At 45.5% G+C, this 18,003-nt stretch overlaps 1 protein-coding gene across 5 annotated transcripts in view; it reads right to left on the minus strand.

Annotated features, from left to right (window-relative positions):
• Positions 1-18,003, minus strand: part of LOC127419785 (glutathione hydrolase 7-like) — a 46,779-nt gene that overhangs the window by 17,322 nt on the left and 11,454 nt on the right. For all 5 annotated transcript variants that reach the window (XM_051661512.1, XM_051661514.1, XM_051661515.1 and 2 more), the window contains 7 exons: positions 16,679-16,830; positions 16,394-16,508; positions 16,130-16,197; positions 15,691-15,764; positions 15,384-15,577; positions 13,534-13,621; positions 3,197-3,324 (listed from right to left, as the gene is read on the minus strand). In XM_051661512.1, coding sequence (XP_051517472.1) covers positions 3,197-3,324; positions 13,534-13,621; positions 15,384-15,577; positions 15,691-15,764; positions 16,130-16,197; positions 16,394-16,508; positions 16,679-16,830 — 819 coding nt within the window. The remainder of the gene's footprint in view (positions 1-3,196; positions 3,325-13,533; positions 13,622-15,383; positions 15,578-15,690; positions 15,765-16,129; positions 16,198-16,393; positions 16,509-16,678; positions 16,831-18,003) is intronic.

Below are 18,003 nucleotides of genomic sequence, written 5' to 3' on the forward strand. Positions count from 1 at the left end.
TCTACAGTGCAGGTGTAGAACCGTGTGAGGATGTGGTGGTTCATTCCAAACTTCCTCAGCCATCTCAGGAAGAAGAGGCGCTGATGAGCCTTCTTCACAACGGCCTCAGTGTGGACGGAACACGTGAGTTCCTCTGTGATGTGGACACCGAGGAACTTGAAGCTGCTGACTCTCTCCACCGGTGCTCCATTGATGGTGATGGGGCTGTGTTCTCTGTCTTTTCTCCTGAAGTCCACCACAAGTTCCTTGGTCATGCTGACATTGAGGGAGAGGTTGTGCTCCTGACACCAGCGTGTCAGAGTGTGCACCTCCTCTCTGTATGCGGTTTCATCATTGTCAGTGATCAGACCTACCACCGTCGTATCATCAGCAAACTTAATGATGGCAATGGAGCTGTGTGTTGCCACACAGTCATATGTGTACAAGGAATACAAGAGTGGGCTGAGAACACAGCTCTGCGGGGCTCCAGTGTTGAGGGTCAGTGATGAGGAGATGTTGCTGTCCATTCTAACCACATGGCATCTGCTTGACAGGAAGTCCAGGATCCAGCTGCACAGCGAGCTGTTTCTCAACAAGCTTGGAGGGCACTATGGTGTTGAATGCTGATCTGTAGTCTACAAACAGAATTCTCACATAAGTGTTCCTTTTTTCCAGGTGGGAGAGAGCAGTGTGTATTGTAGATCCAATTGCATCATCAGTGGAGCGGTTGTTGCGGTATGCAAACTGCAATGGTCCAGTGAGGGAGGCAGCACAGAGCAGATGTAATCTCTGATTAGCCTCTCAAAGCATTTGCTGATGAATGGGGTCAGAGCAACAGGACGACAGTCATTTAAGCAAGTGATTTTGGATTGCTTTGGTACAGGCACAATGGTGGACGTTTTGAAGCATGTGGGGACTACAGACAAGGAGAGGGAAAGGTTGAAAATGTCTGTAAAAACACCAGCCAGTTGGTTCGCGCACGCTCTGATGACGCGGCCCGGAATGCCGTCTGGACCCGCGGCTTTACGGATATTCACCCGTCGGAAGGATCAGGTTACATCTGCTACAGAGACGGAGAGTGAACTAACCTCTGTAGCTTCGGCAACGAGAGCTCTCTCCGTGAGGGCGGTGTTATTTCCCTCGAAACGAGCATAAAAGTATTTAGCTCATCTGGGAGAGAGGCAGCGGTGTTAATGGCTGAGTTTTTATTCCCTTTGTAGTCCGTGATGATATTAATTCCCTGCCACATGCTTCTAGAGTCGGTGGTGTTGAACTGTCCTTCAATCTTGTCCCTGTACTGCCGTTTTGCTGCTCTGATAGTTTTGCGGAGGGCATAACTGGCTTGTTTATGCTCCTCCGCGTTCCCGGAATTAAAAGCGGAGGTCCAAACGTTAAGTGCCGCGCGAACATCGCTATTAACCCATGGTTTCTGGTTAGGATAGATCCGAATTGCTTTGGTCAGAACAACGTCCTCTATGCACTTTCTGATGAAACACGTTACACTATCAGCATAAAGCTTGATGTCGTCATCAGAGGCGGACCGGTACATCTCCCAGTCCATGTGATCAAAACAGTCTTGCAGCATAGAATCTGATTGCTCCGACCAGCACTGGATCATTCTGAGGGTGGTGCATCCTGTTTCAGTTTCTGCCTGTAAGCGGGCAGAAGGAGAACGGAAGAGTGGTCTGATTTGCCAAATGGTGGGCGGGGGAGGGATTTGTAGCCATCCCGGAAGGGAGAGTAGCAACGGTCCAAAACCCGGTCCCCTCGTGTGTGAAACTGATATGTTGGTAGTATTTCGGTGCTATTGACTTGAAGTTAGCTTTGTTAAAATCCCCGGTCACAATGAACGTGGCCTCAGGGTGCACGTTTTCCTGCTCACTTATACTCCCATACAGTTCCTTGAGTGCCTGGTCTGTGTCGGCTTGTGCCGGGATGTATACAGCAGTGATAATGACCACTGTGAATTCCCTCGGTAGCCAGAATGGTCGACACAGAAGCACGAGAAATTCCAGATCAGGAGAGCAGAAAGACTTGATAGAATGTACGTTCCTCTGATCACACTAGGATTTGTTGATCATAAAACATACACCACCACCTCTGCTTTTACCTGAGAGGTCTTTCGCTCTGTCCGCTCGGTGCACGGAGAACCCCGTGGGTTCGATGGCTGAATCAAATCCAATGAATCCAAGTTTATGTAAGGCAGATAATGCAGCAGTCCCTCATCTCTCGTTGGAAAGAGATCCGCGCTCTCAGCTCGCAGAGCTTGTTGTCCAGAGACTGAACATTTGCAGAGTAGAATACTGGGTAGCGGGGGTCGATTTGCACGACGTCTTACTCTGATGAGAATGCTGGCTCTATTTTCATGGCTGGGCAGCCCAGACAAAGTGCTCCGCTGGCGTGTTTGTAAACAGCGGGTCAGCATTGAGGAATTGGAAGTCTGGTTTTCGGTGTGCAATTGCAAAACCAATGTCCAAAAGTGTTTGTCTATCATTTACAATAAGGCAGACAACATCCAAGACAAAAACTGTAACTGTAAACAAAACAAACAAAAAACTGCAATGTTGTGTCAGAGTTCGCAACGCAGCAGCCATACTTGGCGGCATCTGGAGTATATACTATCGTGAACTGTAAAATATACAGGTGCCAAAACAATATCCCGTAATGCCTGAAACACTGTCCGTGTATTTTTACGGTAAATTTCTGGCAACCACAGCTGCCGATATTTTACCGTAAATGTAAAATATAATTTTATACAGTGTATTATACTAAAATGTAGAAAATAGTAATAATAAAGAATGAGTAGATGGGTCCAAACTTTTGGTAGCGAACATTATATACTGTACGCTTCAATTTGCATGCTGTTTGAAGTAGAGCATTGGGCAAGATGTGGAATAACAAACTTTTTCATAAAAAAACAAAAAATGCAGAAAATAAAAATGTTTCTTTTTTTATTTGATTCATTGATTATCAAAAAAGTTGTTAGTTGCAGTCCTAAATAAAATCAGCATTTACATGGCAAGCTGTTAAAGAGAGTTTATCCATCTGTCTAATAAAAGCAGGGGACTCAGTAGTGAGTCCAGAATACATGATATTGGCCAAAGAGCAAGCAAAAAATACTTATTACTAAGCAGAAATACATGACTTGTGATTTTACGAGAGGCTATAAATCAAACAGCAGCTGCTGTGAGTTGTGCTGGTTAAAGCTCAGCAGTACCTCAGCTATCCAGTGGTAAATTATGTTCCGTGGCATCTGGTTTGTGATGTTAAACCCTTCCAGGATGTTCAGAGTGGAGAGGAGGGCAGCTCCCGCGTGAGGTGGAGGAGCGGCAAACACCTGGTGACCTGTAAATTAAAAATGAGACAAAGCACTGGTGAACCTTTCAATTAAAATACTGCTGATTGAGTCAGCTGCTGATCTTTCCAGAAAAGGCAAAGTCAGAAGTTTTTCAAGACAGGTAACAGTGTTGTGTTAACCCCTGCAAATGTAGCTCAGTCTAAATGTAGCTGTAGGTGAACAATGGTGCACTAAGTTGTTGTTTCCAACAAAGTCTTACATAACTAGACCTGTGAGAACTGCCTACTAAGACACAAAGAGACAATGGTGGTGTTTAGGGGTGGGTTTATCTGAAATAGATTATACTACAATAATACACCAGTGTGAAAAAATTATTTAAATAATGGCATAACATCTGGTTCTGAACAGACTATTCACTCAATTAATTATTTGACAGTAGAACGAAATCAGTCTGTGCTTACTGAAATTTTAATTACTGCCCCCAGCGTTGTTGATGTTAAATGTCCATAAAGTGGCGGCAAAAGCGAGCTGTATTTTTAGTTGTAAAAGACGTAATACAGTCAACAGAAATGCATATTTTAATAACCGTACACCACAACCCAAACCCCAACCCTAAACCTAGCCATCAGTGGAGTACAAACATTTAAATTTAGGTCGAAAATGCAACCTCCAAATCGCACAGACCATTGTTTATGTGAACGCAATTACTTCCTGGTTTCCATGTGACCAGAACTCATGCATCCGGGGTTGCTTGTGCAATGTGCCATCAGTAGCGCCACAGGAAAAGGTGAACCGGCTGAACTGATGCAAAAATGTCTGATGGGGAATGCCGCTTGACAGAAATTCGACAGAATGGGGTCCATTTCAGGGTACACGAACATTCAGAAGAAATGTGGTGATTTCCCCTGTGTACAAGTTAGTCTGAATAGTAACTTTATCAAATTTCTACCTGCAATTCTTGTCTTGCCAGTTTTGATAAATCAAAATGATCAAACTTAAAAGCTTTTGTTTGTGGTATGCACCTGTTTTGTTCTAATGCTATTAAATGTGCTATATGTACTTGTTTGTATTGTATTTTTGCATTTCTTTAATATAAACACTAGTCAGACACTGTTTAGTGCTGCTTACACTCATATGAACTCATCTAGTCCAATAACATGAAACCATTTTTTTCTTTTCTCGTCAACAAAATTACTTACAAAGGGTTTTTTCATTTTGTCAATGATAATGAGGATGAGATGAAAGACACATAATGACGATACTCAAAGGGCTCTATTTTCGTGACCATGCTAGGCACAGTGCTACATGCAACAACCGTGCGCTAGTTGTCTAATCCAATTTTCGTCAGAGCACTAATTCTAAGCGCAATTTTCGTTTCACCTTAAAGCATGTGTGAAAGTGTTTGTGCCACTGTGGATGTATGCACGCAAACCGTGGGTGTATTGTATGTTAATGAAGTGTTGCAAAGCGTAGTTTGCTATTATCCTGAGAAATAGGTCACTGTGCTAATATGTTTGAGAACCACGTCTGTTTTCAGCGCAAAGTCTAAACTCAGTTCCTGCATTTGAAGATTCCACTAGCAAGTGGTAATAAAGTTAAAACTCTGAAAATACAGTGGAACATCACATTATCTTCCTGACAGTCACTGTTAATACTAGCTTTTGAGTGTCAGTTTGTTTGTTTGTTTGTTTGTTTAGTTTTAAAGCCATGTCAGCAACTAGGCTATTCACATTGCAAACAAAGGTTCGTCAATACATATTTGCAATATTAGATAAGACACTTTAAGTATTATACAAGATAAAAACTGTAAAATCTGTTCAAATGACACTTTTTAAAAAATGTTTATTAAGGACGTTTCTGTGTAGAAGCGTTGTCTGATAGTTCCAAAAGTTTTACAGTTCAATAGAATGTGCTTGATGGTCATAGGGGTTTGGCAAGCTATACATATGGGAGGATCTTCACCAGTCAGTAAAAACACGTGTGTTAGTCTTGAATGGCCCAGTCGGCATCTGGTAAACACTATTTGATCATGCCTAGATTTAAAATTTTGAGAGTAGTTGCTTTGGACCCTGGGGTTTATTTCGTATAGTTTATTGCTGTCGCACTCATCCCATTCTGACTGCCAATTATTGGTGATATACGAGTTTAGTAATGGCCTGAGGTCAGAGAGTGGTATCAGACATTCTGAGATCTCCAAGTTTAATGCCTGTTTTGCAGCTGTATCTGCTTTTTCATTTCCTGCCAGACCAATATGTCCCAGCACCCAACAGAAGATAACGTTGAAATCCTTCTTCTGTAATCGATGTATTTTAGTCAAAATGTTTATTATTATGGGGTGATTGGTCTACATGGATTCAAGTGCTTGAAAGCAAGACTGAGTCTGTAGCGATTTAAAAGTTTCGTCCTCGGCCCTGCTCAATGTTGCCAGTAGCAGCGCTCGGGCCTCAGCTGTGAAGATAGAGCTCTGTTCTGGAATACGTATGACATATTGTTCATCTCCAATCACTACTGCTGCTGACACACTGTTATCCATTTTGGATCCATCCGTGAATACTGTACTATGGAGTGGGAGACTATATTTCAGTACCAAGAATTCCTGTTGATACACGTTGGGGAGAGTTTCTGACTTTTTTAGTTGTGCCAATGCCATAGAAATAGTTGGTTTTTTCAAGGTCCATGGGGGGGACAGGCCAAAAATTATACTCTTTTATGTTGTCCAGATTGGTGTTCAAGTTCCCTGTCTGTCACTCACTCGACGTTAGTGTCGATGTAGTGACACTAGGGGTCACTCTTGGGAGCCTGAGACACCTCTGGTCTTTGATAAAAGGCCAATGAAAATTGGCGAGTGGTATTTGCATGCCACTCCCCAAGACATACGGGTATAAAAGGAGCTGGTATGCAACCACTCATTCAAATTTTCTCTTCGGAGCTGAACGGACATACTCATTGAGCTGAATACTACTGTTCATTCACCTCTGCTGGATCTGACGGCGCATTTCAGCAGCTTCTCCCCCCCTGCACTGGTGCACTGCAGAGAACACCCCTGGGCACTTTGGCAGAAAAACGAGAGTATATTTTCTGAAAGAGCATTTTTCCCCTCTAAAAGAGTATATATTTCTCTAAAAGAGCGCACACACGGAACGTCTTTTTAAAGACGCGTCTTTTTAAAGATGCTTTTCCGATTGTGTGTTATTCCTGGTTGTGTTCGTTATCTCTCGCCTTCTAACGGTCACGATCACTGTCTTTCGTGTCTGGGCACTGCTCACGCAGAGACAGTGTTCGTGGATGGTCATGTTCTCATTGCGAGAATATGTCCATGGCAACATTGCGGTCGCAGCTCACCTTTATAAGAGAGCGAGCCACCCCAGAGGCTCCCGCCTCGGTCCTTTTACCCACGGGTATGAGGCCAGCGCGGCTAGCACTGGGGGCGATTTGGGGACCCCAATGGGACCGCCTCCGCCGGGTATCCCCCCGTGGACCTCCCATTCCCCAGCATGCTCGTCTGCCCCGATCGGGCTTCCGAGTGAGTCCGCCCTCTTATTCGGAGCCCGCGAAAGTGATGAGCTCTCGAGCGCAGCATCGGAGAGCGGCCTTGTCCAGTCGGAAGCCTCAGCTGGGCTCCTCCCTTCGGGGTCGATTGCCCAGTCACAGGCTAACGCGGAGATGACGACATGCTTTCCTGGGCAGCCGCGAGCGTCGGTTAGAGTGGATTTCACCGCTCTTCCCTGAACCCTCGCGGCTCGGTGATTGGTTCCTGGGCTCGCGGCGCCCCTCAAAGCCACGCCCGCCCCCATTCCTTTCTTCCTGGAAGTGCATGAAGAGCCGACAAGGTCGCGGCAGGCACTTTTTACTGCCCGGTCCTGATCTTTTCAGCTTCCCCGCCCTCACTACCCTCGATGGTGGGGCGGCCAAGGGCTATTCGCCCAAAGCACCCGTCCAAGGCCTGTAGGTTTACGTCATCTCTGACGGCCAAGGCCTACGGTGCCGCTGGACAAGCCGCCTCCGCCCTGTACGCCATGGCTCTCCTGCAAGTCCAGCAAGGTGCTAAAGGAACTGCACGAGGGTAGTTCCGCCCCGGGATTGATGCAGGAACTGCGCTTGGCGATCGACCTCACTCTCTGAGCGACGGAGGCACCTTTGGCTCAACCTGGTCGAGATGGGTGAGGCCGACAAGACACGATTCCTTGCTGCCCCCATTTCCCAGGCGGACCTATTCGGCGACACCGTCGAGGATTTTGCCCAGCAGTTCTCGATGGTAGAGCAGTATATGGATGCTAGCCGGCATATCCTGCCCCGGCGCGGCTCAAGATCCCGCACCCCGTCTACTCATCGCCAAGGGCGTCCCCCTGCGGTGACTGCACTGGCTCCACCGCAGCCCGCCCCTTCGGCCCGGCCCCGGCGTGGAGCCCACCGCAGGAAGCAGACGCCACCCGTCTCGCGGCCGCCCAGAACCCGTGAAAGGCTTCAAAGCGCCCTTGAGAGGGGGTGACCCAGGGACAACGAAACCCGCTGCTCTGGAGCTGGTAAGCAGATCTCTCCATCTTTTTGTTACCTTTTGCATTTTGCGCTGCATGCCCAAGTGGCTGCAGTACTCAAGAGCTCAGCAAGAGCGGTTTCCTTGTTCCCTGGTTCACGTTTCCGGTGTGTACGGCCGTCATCACGACCACCGTCCACCACATCATTTGGCAGGTTTGGTGCTCCAGCGGCGGTCTCCCGCCCCCGAGCACCCAGCTGTGGCACAAATCCACCCCCGATGTGACAGTCTCCACGGGTCATGAGGACAGGCCTCTTCCTCCCCCGTCCAAGGCTGTTCCGGGGGTGGTCACAAGGAGCCAGGTAAGTGCTTCGATGTCCTTAGACTCAGCACGGCCACGATGTGGTGTGGCACCTCGAGCTCCGCCCCGCCACGAGGCCCCACCTGCCGGTACATCCGATGACGTTGTCCCTTTGGTCCTCCTTGTGCGGAACTTGGATGCATGGCTTGCGCTTTCCAATCCGTCACGAGGACTGGTCCAGACCGTCTGACTCGGCTGCGCGATTCACTTCGCCGGGCATCCGCCCAGGTTCAGCGGTGTCCACTTCACCTTGGTGAAAGACAAAAATGCTGCTACCTTGCATGGAGATCGCTACCCTCCTACGGAAGGGCGCAATAGAACCTGTCCCTGCAGCCGAGATGAAGAAGGGGTTTTTCTCAGCCCCTACTTCATCGTACCGAAAAAAGGCAGTGGGTTGAGGCCAATCTTGGACCTGTGAGTTCTGAACTAGGCTTTACACAAACTCCCGTTCAAGATGCTGACGCGAAAACGCATTCTGGCGAGTGTCCGGCATCAAGATTGGTTTGCGGCGGTAGACCTGAAGGATGCGTACTTCCACGCCTCGATCCTTCCTCGACACAGAACCTTCCTTCGGTTCGCGTTCGAGGGTCAGGCGTATCAGTACAAAGTCCTCCCTTTCGGCCTGTCCCTGTCTCCTCACGTCTTTACGAAGGTCGCCGAGGCTGCCCTTGCCCCGTTAAGGGAGGTGGGCATTCGCGTTCTGAACTATCTCGATGACTGGCTAATCCTAGCTCACTCTCGAGACGTGTGGTGCGCACACAGGGACCTGGTGCTCTCACATCTCAGCCGATTAGGGCTTTGGGTCAACTGGGAAAAGAGCAAGCTCCTCCCGGTTCAGAGCATCTCTTTTCTCGGTCTGGAGTTGGACTCAGTCTCCTTGACCGCGCGCCTTACGAACGAGCATGCCCAGTCGGTGCTGGCCTGTTTGAAGGCATTCAAACAGGGAACAGCGGTTGCACTGAAATTTCTTCAGAGGCTCCTGGGGCATATGGCATCCTCGGCGGTGGCCACCCCGCTTGGGTTGATGCATATGAGGCCGCTTCAGCACTGGCTCCAGACTCGAGTCCCGAGACGGCCATGGCGCCACGGGACACACCGCGTGGCCATCACGTTGGTCTGTCACCATCTTTTCAGCCCTTGGACCGACCTCTCGTTCCTACGGGCAGGTGTTCCTCTAGAATTGGTCCCCAGGCGCGTCGTGGTCACGACAGATGCCTCCAAAACGGGCTGGGTAGCCGTTTGCAATGGGCACGCAGCCGCCGGCCTCTGGACGGGTCCTCGACTGCATTGGCACATCAACTGCCTCGAGTTGTTGGCAATTCTGCTCGCCCTGCGGAGGTTTCGGCCATTGATCCAGGGCAAGCACGTGTTAGTTCAGACAGACAACACAACAACGGTAGCATATGTCAACCGCCAAGGTGGTTTGCGCTCTCGTTGTATGTCACAACTTGCCCGCCGTCTCCTCCTCTGGAGTCAGCAGCACCTCAAGTCGCTGCAAGCCACTCACATCCCGGGTAACCTCAACACTACGGCGGATGCGCCGTCACAACAGGTTACCCTCAGGGGAGAGTGGAGACTCCACCTTCAGGTGGTCCAGCTGATTTGGAGTCGATTTGACAGGTACAGGTGCACCTGTTCGCCTCCCAAGAATCCTCCTTACTGCCCACTGTGGTACGCCCTGACCGAGGCCTCCCTCGGCATAGACGCGCTGGCACACAGCTGGCCCCCTGGCATTCGCAAATATGCGTTTCCCCCAGTGAGCCTGCTTGCACAGACCCTGTGCAAGGTCAGGGAGGACGAGGAGCAGGTCGTCCTGGTAGCACCTTACTGGCCCGCCCAGACGTGGTGCTCGGACCTCACGCTCCTTGCGACAGCTCCCCCTGGCAAATTCCCCTGAGGAAGGACCTTCTTTCTCAGGGAAGGGGCACCATCCGGCACACGCGCCCAGACCTCTGGAATTTCCATGTCTGGCCCCTGGACGGGACGTGGAAGACCTAAGCTGTCTCCCACCTGCGATGGTAGACACGATCACTCAGGCTAGGGCTCCCTCTACGAGGCACCTGTATGCTTTTAAGTGGCATCTGTTCGCTAAGTGGTGTTCTTTCCGTCGGGAAGACCCCCAGAGATGCGCAGTCAGATCAGTGCTTTCCTTCCTGCAAGAGAGGTTGGAAGGGAGGCTGTCCCCTTCCACCTTGAAGGTGTACGTTGCTGCCATAGCAGCACACCACGACGCAGTCGACGGTAAGTCCTTAGGGAAGCATGACCTGATCATCAGGTTCTTAAGAGGCGCCAGGAGGCTGAATCCCTCCAGGCCGCGCCTCGTTCCCTCATCGGACCTCTGTAGTTCTTCAGGGTCTACAGAGAGCCCCCTCTGAGCCTTTGCAGTCAGCCAAGCTTAAGGCACTCTCCCTGAAGACTGCCCTCCTGACTGCGCTCACTTCCATCAAGAGGGTAGGTGACCTGCAAGCGTTCTCTGTCAGCAAAACGCGCCCGGAGTTCGGTCCAGGTTACTCTCATGTGATCCTGAGACCCTGACCGGGCTATGTGTCCAAGGTTCCCACCACCCCTTTAGGGACTAGGTGGTGAACCTGCAAGTGCTGCCCCAGGAGGAGGCAGACCCAGCCCTGTCGTCACTGTGTCCGGTGCGAGCTTTACGCATCTATTTGGATCGCACGCAGAGCTTTAGAATCTCTGAGCAGCTCTTTGTCTGTTTTTGGTGAACAGCGGAAAGGAAGCGCTGTCTCCAAGCAGAGGATCGCCCACTGGCTCATTGATGCCATAACTATGGCATATCTCGCCCATAACATGCCGCCCCCGGTAGGGCTACGAGCCCATTCTACCTGTGGTATAGCGGCTTCTTGGGCCTTGGCCAGAGGTGCCTCTCTAACAGACATTTGCAGAGCAGCGGGCTGGGCAACACCCAACACCTTTGCAAGGTTCTACAACCTCCGGGTGGAACCGGTTTCATCCCAGGTAGTGGCACGCAACACAAGCGGATAAGCCCGGGATATCCAGCCGGGTGTATCGCTTGCACATAGCGCCTTCCACCTCCTTTTGAGCTGTAGACGTGCACCGTTAATTCCCTGTAGTGTTCACAAAATTTGTTCCCCGGTTGACTTCCTCCGAGCCCTGTGGCAGTCGAGTTTTCGGAGAGACTCGCTGCCGGCCCAGTACACGCGCTAACTAAGAGCCCGGTTCTGGGGTAGGTGCTCTGCATGTGGCGGTTCCCTGTAAGTCTAACCCCATGCGATCTATATCTTCCGCTATTTCGTTTCCCTGCTGGCAAACTGCGTCTTCCTTGGGCAGAGCCCCTCTGCCCCAGTCTCCATGTTTGTAGTAACTCCTCCCCCATTGGGCAGGATCTACCTTGAAGGCTCTCCACATGGTTGGAAAGACCATGTGACGTATTCTTCCACTTAAATATCCCCCCCTCTCTTGGGGTGAGGTGTGGTCTCTGGTGTCCTCCCCTTGGGAGGGACACCCCCCGACTAGACCTGGTGGCCCAGTCGGATAATCCCCCTTCTTTTTTAGGGAGTGGAAAAAGAGAATGGGAAAAGAGGCCATGACTGGGTTAAGCCTGTCTCTATCTTTGGGTAGTCAACTTGTCCCCAAAAAGGGCCGTTCGACACTCATAACTGTGTTGGGGGAGGTTACGTGTCGACCTGGTGTGCTGGCTATGAGGCACACAGCAAGTCTGCCCACCACACACTGCCAGTTCACATAACACAGTTCAGCCTTGTGGCGTTTTGTATAGGGACCCCTAGTGTCACTACATCGACACCAACGTCGAGTGAGTGACAGATAGGGAACGTCATGGTTACTGGTGTAACCTCCGTTCCCTGATGGAGGGAACGAGACGTTGGTCCCTCCTGCCACAACGCTGAACTACCCGCTGAAATGGCCGGACCTTATATTGGCTCCTCAGCGTAAAACCTGAATGAGTGGTTGCATACCAGCTCCTTTTATACCCGTATGTCCGGGGAAGTGGCATGCAAATACCACTCGCCAATTTTCACTGGCCTTTTATCAAAGACCAGAGGTGTCTCGGGCTCCCAAGGGTGACCCCTAGTGTCACTACATCGACACCAACATCTCGTTCCCTCCATCAGGGAACGGAGGTTACACCAGTAACCATGACGTTCTCCAAATATGGTTTTTTTGAGTATCAGTAGATCAATAAGATTAATAATAATAACAATGTTTATTTCATATAGCAGCTTTCAGCTCAAGGTTGCTGTACAGAAATTAAACATAAAACATTGATAAAAGGAGCATGTCACTGTCATAGAAATATACATCACATTGAACAAGGACGTAGTTATTGTGCAACTGAACGTAAGACACAAATGGTAAATATTCCTATTCTTCTAATGCATTGAATACAGCCCATTTACACTATACCAAACAGGCTGTCTACATTTATATCAGCGCTGCAACACATGAAATGGAATACATAATAGGATGCAGAAGCCACAATAACCAGAGAAGAACATTCAAATAAAATGTTCACTTGACCCAGCCCTTTAGCGCTTTGCACGAGCAATTTCGCCAAACCCACTTGCACCTAGTCTTAGTGCATGCTTGCACGAAAATACCAAAACTTCACGGCCATGTCCACTGACTTCGCACGTATGACGTACTGCATATAAAAACTGTCTAAACGTGAGGAATTCACAACAGTGTAACTTCTACTAAAGTAGCTAATACTTCATATATTAATTAAATGCTATTATTTCAGGAGCTCAGATTTTCAGGTCAGTTTTCTCATGTTGTTTAATCGCACATATTAAACATGTTAATCTTTAGTACTTTATACATTTTTCAAAATATCTGAGTTTCGTCTGTTACTGCTTGATACATGTTTTAGTCATTTTTGCACATTATTAAAATGTTATTTTTGTCAACTAAAATTATAGCCTATTTTATTCAGAGTAAAATTGACTAAAATTTATGAATATGACATGATGAAATACTGACTATGGACATTTATGGACAAAAATTATGACTAAAATAAAAAACTATGTGAAATTTAACAGCTTTGGAAACTGATGTTGAGCTGTTACTGATTAATTGTTTAACAAAAAACAATAATTATGTGGATGCAGGCTAAAACAACTGTAGTCCTTCCAGTTTAGATGTATTAGTTTTTAGAACTTTATCACACTTCTGTATTCATTAAGCAGAAGCTAAATGGTAGTTTAAAAAAAGCTTCTGCGAAAATTGGATTAGACGACTAGCGCAAAAGCTTTTTTACACTACCAGTTAGCTTCGGTTTAACGAATGCAGAAGTGTGATAAAGTTCTAAAAACCAATACATCTAAACTGGAAGAACTGCAATTGTTTCCCATTTTAACAAGTTATGCCTCTGCTCAAACATTTCAAAGATTTACAGGCTCTTTAAGAGGTAAAATGGGTATTTACCCTGGTAAAGACTCTGAAGTGGCTTTTGTAGAACAGTAGTATAGTTTCTGAAATCCTCTTCTGTAAGCACGCCACCTTTCACTTGAACCTGTTACAAGATAATAATGCAATTTCTAATGTTAGTTATAAGTTACTGGAAACACAAAGGAAATATCTTCATGCAGTTGATCACTAGCTGAGTTTCCGTCCAAATATTTTTTGTTACTTTTGTGATATCGCATAAAAAATTTGATTTAAAAAAAGTATACTCTTGTTTTAGGTGGATACATTTTTTATTCGATAAGAAAACACGCACAAAAACTTTGATGGAAACACATTTATCGAATATATTCCTATAGAATTTATATAGGAATATAAATGTGCTTCAAAAAAGTCATGTGACTTTGCCTTAAGCCATGTGAATACACAATTTGCTCAGAGAATATCATCAGTATAATCACATAGCACCTGAAATGTCAAAGCCTGTCATCAAAATGATTGTCTACTATTACCTTTCAGAACTATCTGACATGCTTTCGCTTTCAGATATTAGACATCTGCCGCTGAACGCTAGCAAACAAGTTCGTCAGAGCGTTTTGTCTGCACGCCTAAAACGCAAGTAATTCATTACATTTAATAAAAGAACCACAGTGGCTTCAACATCCATTTTCATTTTTATTTTGCGCCATTTCCCCAGAAGTGACGATTTTATTCTCTTAGGCCACGTCCACATTAATCCGGATACATACATTTGCGAAACGTTGCTCGTCCACCCTGATATGCATGAAAATGCTTATATTCCCCTTACTGCGCATGTGAAAAAATTAATTTGCCATTCCATGTACGGTCTGAAAAGCAATTGTTCTCGTGTTCCGTCGCTGGACAGCAATTCAGAGCAAACTTCCCTTCACCTTTAAAAGAATGCAATGTGAATGCAATTTGTACAAAGTGACATTTATCTTTAACAACGCTATCAACGTGAATAGCAGGCACAACAATGCCACTACAACCATAGATATACATACATAGATGCCTCATTCGACTGGTTCGGATACATCAACCGCGGCGCCATCTTGGAACAGTCAACAAGGAGAGTTGTTTGATTGCATTAACAGCTTTTGTGTGGAAACAGTTAATCATGAAATGAATTGACTGATTGGGTGCTAATTGTCAGTATGTTTGCCATGATACATTAATTTGTAGAGGGCTTTATTTGCAGTTTGCTATGGGAAAAAAAAACTGGTTAAGAAGTGGTCAGGATTTTTTATATCATCTAAAATATTGGCCAGTGTTTATGGAAAATCAGATAATCTAGAAGTTGGCTGGAAAAGACAATAGACTTTTGCAGACCGTATCCGTCAGTTTACATGTATGTGTTGACGGAGGGCTCTTGACCTATCCAATATGGCGGATGAGCCTAGGTATCGCGGTCCACAGAAACAGCTGCTAATAAGGTATCTACATATAGATATCTATGGCTACAACATAGGCCACCATTTTGATTGTTTTGGGTTGAATGGATCACATGACTGCATCATGACAACCAATACAATCATCATTTTCAAATATCTCCATTTTCCCCATCCACACTACAATGTGACGACTGCGTTTTCAAATGAATCCACTTTGGAGAGCATTTTCGAAAAGCTCAATTTTTGCTGTCAAAAATGCAGACTCAGAATGGATGGAAGGCCAAAACATAGATACAATTTTTTTTTTCAATCGAAATGTATTATTGTGGACGTGGCCCAAAATACATGGGATGGAAACGCTGCTTTATTCGCAAATGTTTCTTGCGATATTCCGATTTTACACAAATAAAATTTGTAACTTGGATGGAGTTTGTATGAACTCGTTCTGTTCGGACATACCACTGATGTCATTTCCTGAGTCAGATTCCCACTGTAGAACTCTGAGATCCCATTGGCTGCAATCCTGTCCAAAACAGCAGCTAAATCCAGGCGTCTACTGAAATGCCCTGCTAGTGGAGCTTGACCATTAGGCAGAAACAGATATCTGAATGCATCAGTCACATTCTGGTCCTTCACTTTAGACAGTGCATCCGCTGTGGAGAGTCCAGGAAATGTTAACGTTTAAGCAGTGCTGGGTGAAATCATTTAATTAGCCAGATTTTAATTGGAAGAGTGAAGTTTAATCGGATGAGTGTAGCATGCTCACCCAGCTCATGTGTAATATTAAATCCATTTCTTGCAACATCTGCAGCCATGGTGATGACATCTTTCCAAGGCATTCTGCAGAGGAGAAAAGTGCTCAAGTCAGATATTTTATGTTTTATCATGAGCATCCATTTATAATCTTACTATCAGGTTAAATGGTAATGTAGGTGAATAATGTGTGGACAAGGATGTTTTGATATTTTGATCGGAAAATAAGACAAAAATACTCTAAATACTAAGATTTTTTGCATTGTTGTGCCTGGTTCCATTAAGGTGTTAAACACCACTTTAAAAAATGGTGGTTAGTCGCTTTCCATGTCAGTCTCTTCCTGTCCAAGTGGGCGTTCTTGGCCAAATAAGCTGCAATGTGAACCAGACTTTATGCCAATAGTCAAAAGTCCATCTATGCTTGAATAGTGGTAATTTTAACTCTACTGTACCTTCCATATAGCTGATGAGCTTGATGTAACCCACTGAGCATGCCTGGAACAGCCACAAACAGACCTGACTAACAGACACAAGACAAAGACACAAACAAATCACTATTAACATCAGTAACAACACTCTCTGTATCATTAAAAGAATGCAGATATAATATCTGTTGAAACACTTGAACTTATTTATTCGGATTGGATTTTGTAAACAGTCATAGGACTCATTCTGACGTAAAAACAAGAGGAAAGCTTGTCAAAATAAACCGTTACCTTTTGATTAACATTTAACAACAAGTCCTGGTGAATGGCAGAGGGTGCGGTCTCACGAAAATCAATGACACGGCTCTCGTTCTTACGGATGTCATGGACGAGCATCACGCCACCCCTGAGAAGAAAGCAACCAACAGTAACTTATTGTTTGTGATTAAACATCCATAAAATCAGTTTTTTTCTGTCCTTTAACACATGCCTTCTCACAAAACTGTAAGACGTAGCAACTTTTGAAATAACAAAGAATCTTTTGTAAGTTAATCAGTAGAGAATAGGCATTTGTACCCGCCGATGCCTGATGTGTGGGGGTGGATGATGCCTAGACAGAGGGAGGCGGCTATGGCAGCATCAACGCTGGACCCTTGTTTGCCCAGAACATCAAAGCCAAGAGACGTGCAGCGCGCCACATCCGTCACCACTGCGGCCTGATTATACACCTGATGATTGTAAGAACAGAATGCTGAAAAAGAGAAATTACAATGACAGGGTTGTGTTCCTTACATACACTGGCCTAAAAAAGTATTCAGACAAAACATTTAAGGCTGTCGATTTATTGCATTAATTCAAGGAGATTCATTATAAACGCATCAAAAAATGTATTAATCTGCCCCCTGATTCCGTAATTCTGTAATAAATAATTTTAACTGTTTTTTTTTACAATACACTGACTTCTAAAGACACTTTTTGTATTGTCTAATAAATTCACAAATGTAATTTTCTGTGTCTTTCAAGTATAATCAAAATAATATTATATTTATAAAAAATAAAAAAATTATATATTGAATTCTCTTTACTTGGGGGCCTTTCTTAGCAAATATTGATATGCGATTTATTGCTATTAACTGCAATTCATTTGATTTATTGGCATATTGTGTAATTAATTCTATTACAGATTTATTTGATTGACAGCCCTTGAAATATTACATTTGGAACAGAATAATTTATAGTTTAAGTTATAATTCACTAATAACCTCAATCTCATTTGCAGTTGCGTATTTAAATGCGTTCTGATACACGTGACATGAGAACCAATTACATTTCCTGCCAATGACGTAAAACGGTGCAAAACAGGCACCATTTTGAAATTGAACAAGCACAAATGAGATTTTAGAGTTACAGCAGAGGGCAAGATTTTCAGTGAATAATGCCTTTGGTGAATAACGAAATTTGGATCTGTTTCTCACACAAAGCTTTCATATGGTTTCAGAAGTCTTGGAATGGCAAGAAAAAGTATATGAACCCTTTGGAATTAGCTGGTTTTCTGCACTTATTGCTCATAAAATGTGATCTCATTTTCATTAAAGGCACAAGTATAGACAAATGTGCTTAAGCAAACAACACACAAACACTTATAATCTTTCATGTCTTTTTTGAACACATCCCATTAAACATTAACAGTGCTGTGGAAAAAGTAAGTGAATCCCTAGGCTAAAGACGACAAAAAAAAAAAAAGTTAATTAGAGTAAGGAGTGGGCAAACTTGGCATTCGATTAATGAAACGAGATTGGAGGTGTGGTTAGTGCTACTTCGACTTATAAAAAGCACTCAGACATTTTGAGTTTGCTATTCACAAGAAGATTCTGCTGATGTTGACCATGCCTAGCAAAAAA

Source organism: Myxocyprinus asiaticus, chromosome 29, assembly GCF_019703515.2.
Source record: "Myxocyprinus asiaticus isolate MX2 ecotype Aquarium Trade chromosome 29, UBuf_Myxa_2, whole genome shotgun sequence".
NCBI classification, from domain to species: domain Eukaryota; kingdom Metazoa; phylum Chordata; class Actinopteri; order Cypriniformes; family Catostomidae; genus Myxocyprinus; species Myxocyprinus asiaticus.